At 39.0% G+C, this 12,957-nt stretch overlaps 1 protein-coding gene across 2 annotated transcripts in view; it reads left to right on the forward strand.

Moving 5' to 3' along the window:
* RP2 (RP2 activator of ARL3 GTPase) overlaps positions 1-12,957 on the forward strand; it is a 61,844-nt gene that overhangs the window by 23,650 nt on the left and 25,237 nt on the right. For both annotated transcript variants that reach the window (XM_058292127.2, XM_058292128.2), the window contains exon 2: positions 5,503-6,168. In XM_058292127.2, the coding sequence (XP_058148110.1) occupies positions 5,503-6,168 (666 nt within the window). The remainder of the gene's footprint in view (positions 1-5,502; positions 6,169-12,957) is intronic.

The raw sequence follows: 12,957 nt of genomic DNA on the forward strand, positions 1-12,957 counted from the left end.
AAAAAATCTTTATCTGGTATGTCCTGGGTCTGGTCCTCCTTGCTATTTTCTACTGCTTTAATCGTCTACTTTACCTGGGCCATTGCTTCCTGTTACTTTGTGTGTTTGTAATCTGTTGTTGAAACCTGGACATTTTTGATATTTTACTGTGTTACCACTGATTTTTAGACTCTGAGGTATCTTTTCTTTAGCTTTTATTGAGTTAGAATACAGAGCTTTCCTTGATTGCCAGGAGCTAACAAAAAAAAAAAAAGGGAGGGAGGGAGAATGTACTTTTTAATAGTCATTGCAGATTGACTTGTGCAAGCATTGTCCTTCAGGGCTTATCATACAATGAGTTTAGAGAATAGCTTCAGGCCAAAACTAGAGGCACCTCTGATCCTTTCTGTGCATGTGTCTTGTCTTGGGTATGCATATGTGGTTCCGGGAATTCCCTATTTACACAGTTCTGGAAGTCCCTTCTTCCCTTGGAAACAGTTTCCTCATGGTTATGGGCATTGCACTGTATATCCTTACCCCAACAATCCCTTACCCCAGGTGGCATGACTTGGCTGTTTTCCCACAGCATTGTATATGCAGAGTAAAGTTTGGTATGATGAGTCCCTCGGGCCACCACCAGACAAATTGGATCTGATATATATGCTTCCAATATGTGCATGAAAGTTACCATGCTCCCTCTGGAATTGGGACCAGGGACCCACACTGGGGGAGCAAGTTGGCTCTGTGCCAAACCAGTGAGGTATAGGGGGGCCCTTTCACTGTTTTCTGGAGCTTTGAGATCTGATGTTTCTGCCAGTTCAAAGCTTCTCTGGGCAGATGGAACCCTGAAGCATCTTACCCCATCATCTTGATTGGGGCCACATGATTTCTGAAAAAATCTTTAGTGGGGTGCTTGAGAAATATGTGGATATACTCTACCTATTGCTTGTAGAACTCGTTTATTCATGGTGTGATTCAGATCATCTATATTGCTGTTTTTAATTTTTTTGGTCTACTTGACCTACCATTAATTGAGAGCATTATAAGATGCTTCTTATATTTTAATTCACCAGTTCTGGGGGTTTAGAGGGAAAGTAACTACTACAGTTAGTCCCTGTCTGTTTTTCCTAGCTCTTCACAAGCACAAGGTTGTTGCCCTACACTGAAATTACAACCGAGGATGTCATCCAAATGTTTTCGTTTCCACAGGTGTGGAGAAGGCACTATTTGTCTCGAGGTTTGGGAGGGTGAGAAAGAAGAGAAGAAATCCAACAGGTTCTTTTTTTAAAAAAAAATTATATCTCCCCGCCCCCTCATTGTTTGCACTTGCTGTGTCTGTTGGTCTTGTTTCTTTAGGAAGCACTAGTAACGGAATCCAGGGCCTCTGATGTTGGAGGGAGGCACCTAATCACTTAAGCCACCTCCAATCCCTGCTTTGTTGTGTCTCTTGTTATGTTTTTCCTCTTGTGTCTCTTGTTGCATCATCTTGTTGTGTCAGCTCACCGTCCTGCTTGTCCTCTTTAAGAGGCACTGGGAACCTCTGCTCCCTCTGTTGTGTCTCTCATTATGTTTTTCTTCTTGTCTCTTGTTGTGTTGTCTTGTTGTGTCAGCTTGCTGTGCCTTCCTGTCACGCTAGCTTGCTGTCTTCTTTTTTTTTTTAAGATTTATTTTTATTTATTTCTCTCCCCTTCTCCCCTCCCCGCCCCAGTTGTCACTTCTCTGTGTCCATTTGCTGCGTGTTCTTCTTTTTGTCCGCTTCTGTTGTTGTCAGTGGCACGGGAATCTGTGTTTCTTTTCATTGCATCATCTTGATGCGTCAGCTCTCCATGTGCGCGGTGTCATTCCTGGGCAGGCTGCACTTTCTTTCGCTCTGGGTGGCTCTCCTTACAGGATACACTCCTTGTGCGTGGGGCTCCGGCACTGCCTACGCGCATCAGCACTGCACATGGGCCAGCTCCACACGGGTCAAGGAGGCCTGGGGTTTGAACCATGGACCTCCCATGTGGTAGATGGACGCCCTATCCACTGGGCCAAGTCTGCTTCCTTCGCTGTCTTCTTTAGGAGGCACCAAGAACCAAACCATAGACCTCCCATGTGGTAGGTGGGAGCCCAATCACTTGAGCCACATCCGCTTCCCCAACACGTTCCTTTTTTATTTTATCCTTTCACACCTTACCATAGAGGTTTCTCATAGTTTCTCTTCTTCTTGATGGTTTCCTTACTTGGTTCCTTTGGGTGATCTTGGGCAATGGAGCCAGTGACTGTGATGGTTCACCATCTTGATGAGACCAGATTGGAACATTATACCTTTATATTTGTGAGTTATCTGTAAAATCCTAGAAATGGAATTTCTTGAACACCTCTTCATGCGCTAAACCTGTGTTGTCTCTTGCTTTCCATTTTGTTTGTGGTACTACCAACATCCAGGCACATAACAACAGACATGTGCATCATGTTGCGATGTGATGTGATAGGAGTACACAATGCGACCTATGAAATATTCTTGCCAAAATAAAAAAGAAACTGAATCTAATTAAGCCTTTAGATCTTATTACCAGTTTACCAAAAACAAAAGATAGAAGAACAAGTTAACATTGCATAGAAGAGCCAAATATGGAATGTGGAAACTTCTACAGGACAATTTTTTTCAATAAATACAAGGCATAAGGATAAAAGGGAAAGAAAACCGTTCTAAAGACTCGAGAGCTATCACCCAAATGTAATATGTGAACATTGGATCCTGTTTCAAATATACCAACTGTAAAAACACAGTTGCCTCAACTGAGAAAATTCACATACATAACACACTCACAAAGCGTATTAGATGATATTAAGGAATTTCTCATAGGTTAGGTGTGATAATGGCATTGTGGTTATGTGGAGAGAAAGGTCTTATCGTTTGAAAAATTAAAATGTTTAAAAATTATTAGCCTAGCATATGGCACATCTATAGTAAGAACATATGTACCTAGACAACTTAAGCGTCCAATTCCTTTGACAACTACAGCTCTAATTATAAAATAAAACTTATGATCTTGATTAATATGTATCTGCCCCTCAGGAGATTGATCCACTCTCTATTTGCTATCAAATTGCTATTTGTGAGCATGCAAAGCTAAAGCCCGGCCTCGTAATACTATGGTTTGAGTCTTTCTGGGAGTTAGCCCAGGGGACACCTACATCATCATTACTACTATTAATAGACTTTTACTTTAGAATTTCTAATCTATGGTCATGCTATAACAAAATTTACTAAGCTTTGTGGAGTACCAGGATAAAGAATATATATATATATATATATATATATATATATATATATATATATATTTAAATGTGTTTTTTTAAGATTTATTTTTTATTTCTCCCCCCCTCCCTTGTCTGTTCTCTGTGACCATTTGCTGTGTGTTCTTCTGTTTCCACTTTTATTCTTGTCAGTGGCATCCAGAATCTGTGTCTTGTTTTGTTGTGTCATCTTGCTGTGTCTGCTCTCTGTGTGTGTGGCACCACTTCTGGGCAGGCTGCGCTTCTTTCTCACGGGGCAGCTTTCCTTGAGGGATGCACTCCTTGTGCATGGGACTCCCTTACACGGGGAACACTCCTTGCACGCATCAGCCCTGCACGTGGGCCAGCTCACCACATGGGTCAGGAGGCCCTGGGTTTGAACCCTGGACCTCCCATGTAGTAGGCAGACGTTCTAACCATTGAGCCAAATCCGCTTCCCTTTAAATGCGTTTTTTATTGAAGTATATCATTCATACATGAACATATATAAACAAGAAGTGTATAGTAAAGATTGTGAACTTACAAAATAAATACGCATAACATCATATGGGAGTCTTATACATCATCCCTCCACCAACACTTTGCATTGCTGTGAAACATTTGTTACAAACTATGCAAGAGCATTGTCAAAATATTACTACTAACTATAGTCCCTATCTTACATTTGGTGTATTTTTCCCCCAACTATATAAACATATTTATTTTTAAAGATTTATTTATTTATTTACTTCCCTCCCCTTGTTCTTTTGCACTAGCTGTCTGCTCTCTGTATCCATTCACTGTGTTCTTCCGTGTCTACTTGTCTTTTCTTTAGGTAGCACTGGTGGGAGAGAGGTGTTCAATTTCTTGCACCCCCTCAGCTCTTTGGTCTGCTGTATCTCTTACTGTCTCTCCTCTGTGTCTCTTTTTGTCGCGTCTTCTCAGTGCACCAGTTCTCCGTGCAGGCCAGCACTCCTGCACGGACCAGCACTCAGTGTGGGCCAGCTTGCCAGGTGGGCCAGCTTGCCACACCGGCCAGCATGCCTTCACCAGGAAGCCCCAGGAATCGAACCCTGGACCTCCTATATGGTAGACAAGAGCCCAACCACTTGAGCCACATCTGCTTCCCAAGAATATATTTTAAAATGATCGTTTTAATAAAAGGAACTATGAAAAATAGAATAGAGGAGGGACACCTGGGGTGAGGGTGAAGGAAGTAAAATTTCTGCACAAATTGAAAATGAATAGGCTGGAGTCTACCAGGAAAAAGGGATGAGAGTAAAGGACTCCCTCCCACCCCAGGCAAAAATGACAGAATGAACAAAGTAAAATTCTTCAGAGAGTATGAGGATAATTGAAAGTGGTTTGATGGTATCAGAATGGAAGCATATGAAGCTAGAGAGGTAGGCAGGTGCTGTATTATATAGCTTGGAAGTTATCCATGAGCCAAAGAAGGAGTTTAAGATTAGCCACAATTACATTTCAGGAAGATTACTGTGATAAGAATAAATGAACATGGAACATAGATTTGAGGGGCAATTGTAGTCATCCAAAAAGGGCTGGAGTTAGGTAGTAATTAGATGTGATGAGGAAGACAGGTTGAATTTGAGTGTTTAAATATGTAAAATATTTACAGGATTCTAAATTAACTCTTTGAATCAAAGTACATTCAGAAAATTCTGGCTCTATTTTTGTCCCCTCTACCTCCTTCCTTCACTATCCCATAGATAGCCATTTTGTTTTTGTTTTATCCTTCCTTTGTTTCTTTTTGAAAAGATTAACAAATACCCACACAAGACGCATATGTTTATTTCCCCTATTTCCCTCCTTAGCCATAAAATAGCATTATGTAAATACTGTTTTGTAACCTTGTTTTTTTCCTCTAAATTTATCCTAGAGATTGTGCATTCCAGTAGATAGAAATCTTCCTTGTTGCTTTTTATAGCTGCATAGAATTTGATTGTGCAGATGTATCATACTTTATTCAAGCAGTCATTATCTGTCATATTGATAACCCCATTTTATTCTCTTCATAACTCTTATTACTTATATGCAGTTTTGTTGACTTTTTCATTGTCTTACAATATTCCAAAGTCAGTGAGAGTAGGAGCTTATCTTTTAGAGTTGTGCTAAGCCCCTAATAAGAAGTGGAATCCTAATTAATATTGTTTATTAATAATCATTAATTATTAATATCAATGCCTAATTAATATTTGTTGAATAATGTCGCTAATGCTCAAGGACTGTGTTTTGTCCCTGCAGGTTGATCCAAAAGACTACATGTTTAGTGGACTGAAGGATGAAACAGTAGGTCGCTTACCTGGGAAAGTGGCAGGACAACAGTTTGTCATTCAAGACTGTGAGAACTGTAACATCTATATTTTTGATCACTCTGCTACAATTACAATCGATGACTGTACTAACTGTAAAATTTTTCTGGGACCCGTGAAAGGCAGTGTGTTTTTCCGGAATTGCAGAGATTGCAGGTGCACATTAGCCTGCCAACAGTTTCGTGTGCGGGATTGTAGAAAGTTGGAAGTCTTTTTGTGCTGTGCCACTCAACCCATTATTGAGTCTTCCACAAATATCAAGTTTGGCTGCTTCCAATGGTACTACCCTGAATTAGCTTTCCAGTTCAAAGATGCAGGGCTAAGTATCTTCAATAATACATGGAGTAACATTCATGACTTTACACCTGTGTCAGGAGAACTCAACTGGAGCCTTCTGCCAGAAGATGCTGTGGTTCAGGACTATGTTCCGCTCCCTACTACTGAAGAGCTCAAAGCTATCCGAGTTTCCACAGAAGCCAGCAGAAGTATCATTCCAGTATCCCGCGGTCAGAGGCAAAAAAGCAGTGATGAATCATGCTTGGTGGTATTATTTGCTGGTGATTATACTATCGCAAATGCTAGGAAACTAATTGATGAGGTAAGGGTAGAGAAAAGAAAAGCAGACATAAACCTATATATAAACACACCCCTTTCTAGGAACTTCTATTCTTTTCAAATTGGTTGATAGAAATATAGGCAATCCTCAAGTTAGGGTTTCTCCTCCCTACTCCCCCTCTCACATACAGATTTGTCTTAAGCTGATTTCTTAGGCCTCAAAATAGACTTTGTCAAAGAAATTTTTTAAAAACTATAATTCAATTCAGTAAGCCTTTATTAAGCACTTATTCTGTTACCATATTTAATTGATTATAGGATGCATATTTTCCACATTTTAACTTATCTGAAATGCATCTTTCAATTGATGGCAACTTAGATTTCATGAAATACAGTATATGCTGGGGATGGAGATGCATAGACAAAATTCTCTGCCCTGAAAGAATTTCCATTCTTAATAATAAATTTCCAGGGAAGCTCACATAAGTGGTACTGCATAGCTAAACATGACCATTTGTAATTACTTAGTGGGGAATTCTTTGGAGTTTTAGTGGTTAGGGGGTGAGAAAGACATTTAGGAATACAACTTTTGGGTCCTATTATGACTGTGAGAGCAACCTCCGCATTTCTTTCCTTGTTTTCCTTTTCCCTGTTGCCATGAAGGGGAAATTGTGAGATGGAAAGATGTGAGGAAGAATGAGATGGGAGCCGGGATAGCAAAGGTTATAGGCTCATGAGCAGGTGTTCTTGGTGAGCTCTTCAGTAGAGATGGATTCTTTGGGTAGCAGCTTCCACTTAAAAAATAATTAGGGATGTAGGAGTTAGGGACTCTAGAAGCAGCAGTTCCTGTGTTAGCAGGTGCCAGTAGGAGATAGCAGTAGGATGTATTGATTATTCATTAATCGGGTATTTTTAAGTAGGAGTCTGTTGATTTAAAAAATCAAACTTCCAGAAATGGAGAAATGAATGGAAAGCTCATGATGTCTCTATTTGAATAGATTTTTTAAAAGTTGGAACAAGTCAAAAGGAATGACTTTAGGGAAAACACTAAAAGTGACTTCCTCTTCTGTAGCCATATATTCTACAATGGAAAACCCATGCCTGAAATCTACAGAGTAGATCTGAGGTGCAGTTTTCAAAACAACAGAAGCTGAAGTATAATTTTAGGGCTTTGATAGTTTCTTTTTGAATTATGCCAATCTGATAAAAACATGTTATAATTATGGTAAGAAATAGAAAAATGTACTTCTGGCCTTTGAATTCTCTAGTCACGTATTAATCCATTAGCTTAGAGTTAAATATTTTCGTTATCCTGTATGGGGATTTAAAAAAATAATAATCGATAATAGTTTCAAAAAAACCTAGTTATTCAGGTTAAAGCCCATTTTGGTAGATAATAAAGACTAGACCTAAAGAATATTTAGCATTTACATTTAAAAATCTAAATAAACAGTTTTTCTTAATGAGTCATCAAATGTAACCTTTTAACCTTTGTACCTGATATGTGAAATGGCAGTAGTGTGTCCCCTTAAAAGGATATGAGCAGGAAGAGTGATGTTCTTTTAGATGTCCTTCCAGAATACAAAATAAGTTAAAACAAACAAAACCCCACAGTCAAAATAATAATAACACCTGACACTTATATAGTTCCTACTATATGCCAGGCACTGTTAAAGTAAGGGATTTAAATAAATTAACTCACTTAATACTCAAAACAACCCTATGAAATAGGAACCATTATTCCCCCTTTTACAGATAAGGAAAAGAGCTGCAGAGAAGTAAGTAACTTGCAGAGGATCACTCAACTAGTAAACAGCAGAGCCATGATTCAAATCCAGGCACATACTCTTGACTATTGTGCTCAGCCACAGTCTTAACCATTATGCTGCTATGCTTCTTTGGTGGTGAAGGAAAGTTGGTGAATGCCTAGTAGAGTAGGACTATGACTGAAAGAGTGTGGACTTAAGGGAGATACTGCCCTCCAGTCTAGAAGGAAACCCTAGGGCCCTTTGGCTAGATTTATCCTATCTAATTCTGAAAGCATAGAACTAAGGAATGAAAGAGAACAAAGACATGTCAAGAGAAAGATCAGTGCCTTACATATTATGTTAAGAGATCACATATTTTTTAAAAAATGAAGCTCAAGTTTCCAGGGAAATACATGTAGAAGCTAGTTGATTATGAGAGAGAAAAATTTATGTCTTTCTCATATGGTAACACATATTTTCTACAGCTTAGACTGGAACTGTGATTGCTAACACTAGTTTTGTTAAACCCCAAAAGTATCATATCATAGAATTTTGTTTCACATTGTTTTTATAAGGTAAGCATATCAATATCAATATTTTTTAGAGATAGGACGTATTCTAAAACTTTTGAGAGGATAGGAAGACTAAAAAGGCTAGGTAGAGCAGAATGCACATTCCCTAAGAAGCTAAAAGATACTGGGTCTTAGTTTTCTTGCCTAAAAATCAGATTTCTTGCTTGATCTGACCTACATTCCAGTCATGTAAAGGATAAATTAGGGTAAAAGTAGTTTGAATTGTTTGGAAGTAAGGTTATTGCATTATTTAAGTTGGCTGGTTATCACTATTTTCAAGTCTTTAGAAGTTAAAGAATTTTCATGAAATTTTTTTTCAAATATCTGCTGTAAAATATCAAAATAGTTGTAGTTTCATATCGTTATTTGTTTTCAGCAACTATATTTTGAATGTCTTTTTAATTTAGTCAGTTTTTATGTCTGACTTCATTTTTTTAAGATGTATTTTATTTATTTCTCTCTCCTTCCCCTCCGCCCCCCGTTATCTGCTCTCTCTATCCATTCGCTGTGTGTTCTTCTGTGTCCACTTGCATTCTTGTCAGGCAGCACCAAGACTCTGTGCCTCTTTTTTTTTTTGTAAAGATTTATTTATTTATTTATTTATTTATTTATTTCTCTCCCCATCACCGCACCCCCAGTTGTCTGCTCTCTGTGTCCAATTGCTCTGTGTTCTTCTGTGTCCGCTTACATTCTTGTCAGCAGCACCGGGAATCTGTGTCTCTTTTTGTTGCATCATCTTCCTGTGTCAGCTCTCCGTGTGTGCGGTGCCACCCCTGGGCAGGCTGTGCTTTTTTTGCACAAGGCAGCTCTCCTTATGGGGTGCACTCCTTGCATGTGGGGCTCCCCTATGCAGGGGACACCCGCATGTGGCATGGCACTCCTTGGGCGCATCAGCACTGTGAATGGGCCAGCTCACTAGATGGGTCAGGAGGCCCTGAGTTTGAACCCTGGACCTCCTATATGTTAGGTAAATGCTGTATCAGTTGAGTCAAATCCGCATCTTTTTGTTGCATCATCTTGCTGCATCAGCTCTCTGTGCATGTGGTGCCACTCCTGGGTGGGCTGTGCTTTTGTTGCACAGGGCAGCTTTCCTTGCAGGGTGCACTCCTTGCATGTGGGGCACCCCTACATGGGGGGCACTCTGTGTGGCATTGCACTTGTTGCGCACAGCAGCACCGCATGCAGGCCAGCTCACCACTGGGCCAGGAGGCCCTAGGTATCGAACTCTGGACTTCCTGTATGGTGGGCAGACACACTATCTGTTGAGCCACATCCACTTCCCTGTCTTGACTCTAATAAGAGGTGGTGAGGAGTCTAGAAAATAAGAAACAGGTAATGTTGTTTCTGGTCTTTTAAATAAGTTTATAGTCATGATCTGGCTGTGATGGCCATGAAATTATTTGCTACTCTTTTTTTTCATTTATTAAAATATATCTCTCATACATAAGCATACATAAACAATAAGTGTCTAATAGTTGTAAACTTATAAAACAAACATATATAAGATCAAACATATATAACATCTTACCCTACCACCAATAACTTGCATTGTTTTTAAATCTTTTTAACTAATGATTAAAGAACATTGTCAAAATATTACTACTAAACAATTTTCCCCCTAACCAATCCTATTATTATTCTCTTTATATCATTTATATATGAACATACATAAACAATTAAGTGTATAGTAAAAGTGTGAACTTAAAAAGCAGACATGTATAACATCATACAGGGGACCACACATCAGCCCTCCACCAACACCTTGCATTGTCATGAGACGTTTGTTACAAATTATGAAAGAACATTGTCAAAATCTTATTACTAGTAATAGTCCTTATCTTACATTTGGTATGTTTTTCCCCCAACCCACCCTATTATTATTTTTTAAATATATTTTTTTATGACAGAAGTTGTAAACTTATAAAACAACCATGCACATGTGCAGAATTCCCAAACAACACCCCTCCATCAACACACCACAGTGTGGTGTGTCATTTGCTACAGATAAAATAATATCATCTGATTGTCACCGTGCCATAGTGTACATTATTATTACTACTAACCACAGTCCATAGGTCATTCCATCTGTATTTTTCTCCACATTCCCAACACCCTGCAGTAGTGATATACATTTGTTCTAGCTCACAAAGGACACTCTTGCATCTGTTCCATCAACCACAGTTCTACCAACCTCTTGATTTACTGTGCTATCCAGTTCCTAGATTATTCCCTAGCATTCTGTCAGTTGGCATTTACATAACAAGACTACCATTTTCAGGCACATCCCCATTTATAAACTCACTGTGTGTTAACATCCACTCTATACATTTCCACACTTTTACAGTAAAGCTAATGAAAACTTCTACATACATTAGACATCAGTAGTCCACTCAGACCTTCTCTTATCTCCTTTAAGAATCCACTACCTACCAGCAGGTCTTGAAGATATTTTCCAGTAATTTCTTCTAGAAGTTTTATGGTTCTTTTATTTTTAGTTTTTTGATCCATTTTGAGTTAAGTTTTGGATAAGGTGTGAGATAGGGATCCTCTTTCCTTCTTTCAGCTATGGATGTCCAATTCTTTCAGAACCATTTGTTGAATGGATTGTTCTGCCTGAACTGTGTGAGTTTGACAGGCTAGTCGAAAATCACTTGACCATACCTGTGAGGGTCTGTTTCTGAACCATAAATTTGGTTCCATTGGTCTATTGTGTCTGTCTTTAGGCCAGTACAATGCTTTTTTTACCACTATAGGTAGATATTATGATTTAAAGTCTGGAGATGAGGGTTCACTTTTCCTTTTTATGATGTTTCTGGCTATTCGGGACTCCTTACCCTTCCAAAGAAATTTAATGATCGTGTTTTCAATTTTTTCTTTAATGCTGGTGGAATTTTTATCAGGGTTGCATTGAATCTGTACATCAATTTGAGTAGAATTGACATCTTAATGATATTTAGTCTTCCAATCCATGATCATGGAATGTTCTTCCAGTTATTGAGGGCTTTTTTATTTGTTTTAACATTGAGTTGCAGTTTTCTGAATGTAAGTGCTTTACATCATTGGTTAAGTTTATTCCCGACTATTTGAGTTTTATCTATCATATTTTATTTTCACCACTCTTTTGATACTTTTAGTTACTTTTATTGATACAGTCTTCATTTTAGACTCTCTTCCAGGCCCCTCTCTCCTGTCTTTTCTTTTCAGGCTCCAGCACACCCTTCGGTATTTCCTGAAAATCTGGTCTCTTGCTTAGAAATTCTCTCAGTTTCTGTTTATCTGTGAATATTCTAATTTTGACCTCATTTTTGAAAGACAGCCTCGCTGGATATAGGATTCTTGGCTGGAAGGTTTTCTTTTGTAGAATCTTAAATATATCAGACCACTGTCTTCTTGCCTCCATGGTTTCTGGTGAGAAATCAGCACTTAATCTTATTGGATATCCCTTATATGTTATGCATTGCTTTTCTCTTGCTGCTCTCAGAATTCTCTCTTTGTCTTTTGCCTTTGACATTCTGATGAGTGTGTGTCTTGGAGTTGGTCTATTTGGATTTTTCAGATGGGAGTACATTGGGCTTCTTGGACAGGGATATCTATGTCCTTCAATAGGGTTGGGAAATTTTCTACCATTATTTCTTCAGATATTCCTTCTGCCCCTTTTCCCTTCTCTTCTCCTTCTGGGACACCCACGACACATATGTTTGCACACCTTTTGCTGTCATTTAGTTCCCTGAGACCTTGTTCAATTTTTTCCATTCTTCATCTGTTCTTTTGTATGTTCACTTTCAGAGGCCATTTCTTCAAGCTCACCAGTCCTTTCTTCTGCCTCCTCAAATCTGCTATTATATGATTCCAATGTTTTAAAAATTTCATTGATTGCACCTTTCACTCCCATAAGATCTGATATTTTTCTATGTATGCTTTCAAATTCTTCTTTGTGCTCATCCAATGTCTTCTTGATATCCTTAATCGCTTTAGCCATCTCATTGAATTTATTAAGGAGATTTGTTTGAACATCTATAATTAGTTGTTTCAATTCCTTTATGTCATCTGGAGGCTTATCTTTTTCCTTTAACTGGGCCATAGCTTCCTGTGTCTTGGTGTGGATTGTAATTTTTGGTTGGTATCTTGTTACCTGGCTTACTAAAGTATTTATTCTGGGTGCAGTTTTTCTCTTTAGTTTATGGCTTCCTATCCTTTCTCTTTTGCTGGTTGCGCAGTAGGAGCCAAGCGTGTAGTTGGTGCTATAAGCTGTGGAGGCTTAAGCTGCCCTTATTGCACCAGGGACTGATGAAGCTTCTTCCAACTTTCTCCTTTGCCGGAGGTAGGGACAGAGTCACAGCTATGTGGAATAATCCAAGTGCAGGCCTAGACTGTAGTTGCCCAGAGAGACTGATGAAGCTTCACATCCTTTTCTCCTCTGCCTGGGGCAGGGATGGAACTGTAGGTGTGGGCAGCAATCAATGAAGTGCGGGTCCAAGATGACCGCAATTGCCCTGGTAGACTTCTGATTTT

This window comes from Dasypus novemcinctus, chromosome X (assembly GCF_030445035.2).
Source record: "Dasypus novemcinctus isolate mDasNov1 chromosome X, mDasNov1.1.hap2, whole genome shotgun sequence".
In the NCBI taxonomy this organism is placed as follows: Eukaryota; Metazoa; Chordata; class Mammalia; order Cingulata; family Dasypodidae; genus Dasypus; species Dasypus novemcinctus.